Consider the following 995-nt stretch of genomic DNA (forward strand, 5'->3'; position numbering starts at 1 on the left):
ATATATATATATATATATATATATCAATTAAAATTAAAGTATATTTATATTTTTTATTTCTCCCAAAAGCACAACTAGATATGTGAGGTTTGATTTGGATCCTTAATTTTAACCTTAATTCTATGATTTATTTTTTTAGGGCAAATTACCCTAAACACATTCTTGGTCCGCAGCTCTGCTGGGGTAGCTGGAGTCCTCGTGCTTGCTGAGGGCGATATTGTTTTCAATATGCCAGTCTGTATCTGACCGTTAACCAGGAGAAACTTTTCACTTGAGAAATATTATTTCAAACTTAGTTTCTCCATTATGATTTTTATTTTCAAAGTGACCCAATACATACCTATTATTTCTTCCCCTGGATTGACCGGTGGCTCCCACAGAAGGTCAAGTGTGTTCGACAAGGTTTTAGACCTGGTGACACTCAGGTTTCTAGGGGCAGATGTTGGAACTGTAAGATGGATTAAAAACAGTGATAACGTTACAATCTATAAAAGAACGTTACAATGTATTCTTTTTCTTTATCGAAACACGTAGAACAACTCTTTTTTTTCGTTATGCAAAAATATTTAAAGTATACCACAATACACTGTACCATTTCACTCTATACAACACAATATCATACTGTTATACAACATCGTAACACTACACTTTACCTTGTCACATTAGAGCACACTTTATTCTACTGTATGCTATACATACTGTGATGACGTGAATTGGCTTATAATGAGAAAATGGGCACTTTGAACATTGATAAATGACTACACTTACACCCATGGAATCTTTGGTACACAGTATTGGAAAATGTTATGCAAATTGTAAAGAAAAGGGGATAATCGTGTGAAAGTTAACTGTGCCAGAGAACAGGCATGTATTGGTAGTGTTGTAAGCTATATTTTTAACGTTATAATTTATTTGTTAGCTAGAGAGAGTTGCGGGTCGTTAATAATGAAATGTGACGTTAAGTTCAAAACAGTCCTAGAAATACCTAGAGCACG

The 995-nt window shown here is 34.1% G+C and overlaps 1 protein-coding gene across 1 annotated transcript in view; it reads right to left on the bottom strand.

Annotated features, from left to right (window-relative positions):
- Positions 1-995, bottom strand: part of LOC111088527 (WAP, Kazal, immunoglobulin, Kunitz and NTR domain-containing protein-like) — a gene marked incomplete at its 3' end in the record, with an annotated part of 21,206 nt that overhangs the window by 11,910 nt on the left and 8,301 nt on the right. The window contains exon 2 of the mRNA XM_022398950.1: positions 341-448. Coding sequence (XP_022254658.1) covers positions 341-448 — 108 coding nt within the window. The remainder of the gene's footprint in view (positions 1-340; positions 449-995) is intronic.

This window comes from Limulus polyphemus, unplaced genomic scaffold, assembly GCF_000517525.1.
Source record: "Limulus polyphemus unplaced genomic scaffold, Limulus_polyphemus-2.1.2 Scaffold3947, whole genome shotgun sequence".
In the NCBI taxonomy this organism is placed as follows: Eukaryota; Metazoa; Arthropoda; class Merostomata; order Xiphosura; family Limulidae; genus Limulus; species Limulus polyphemus.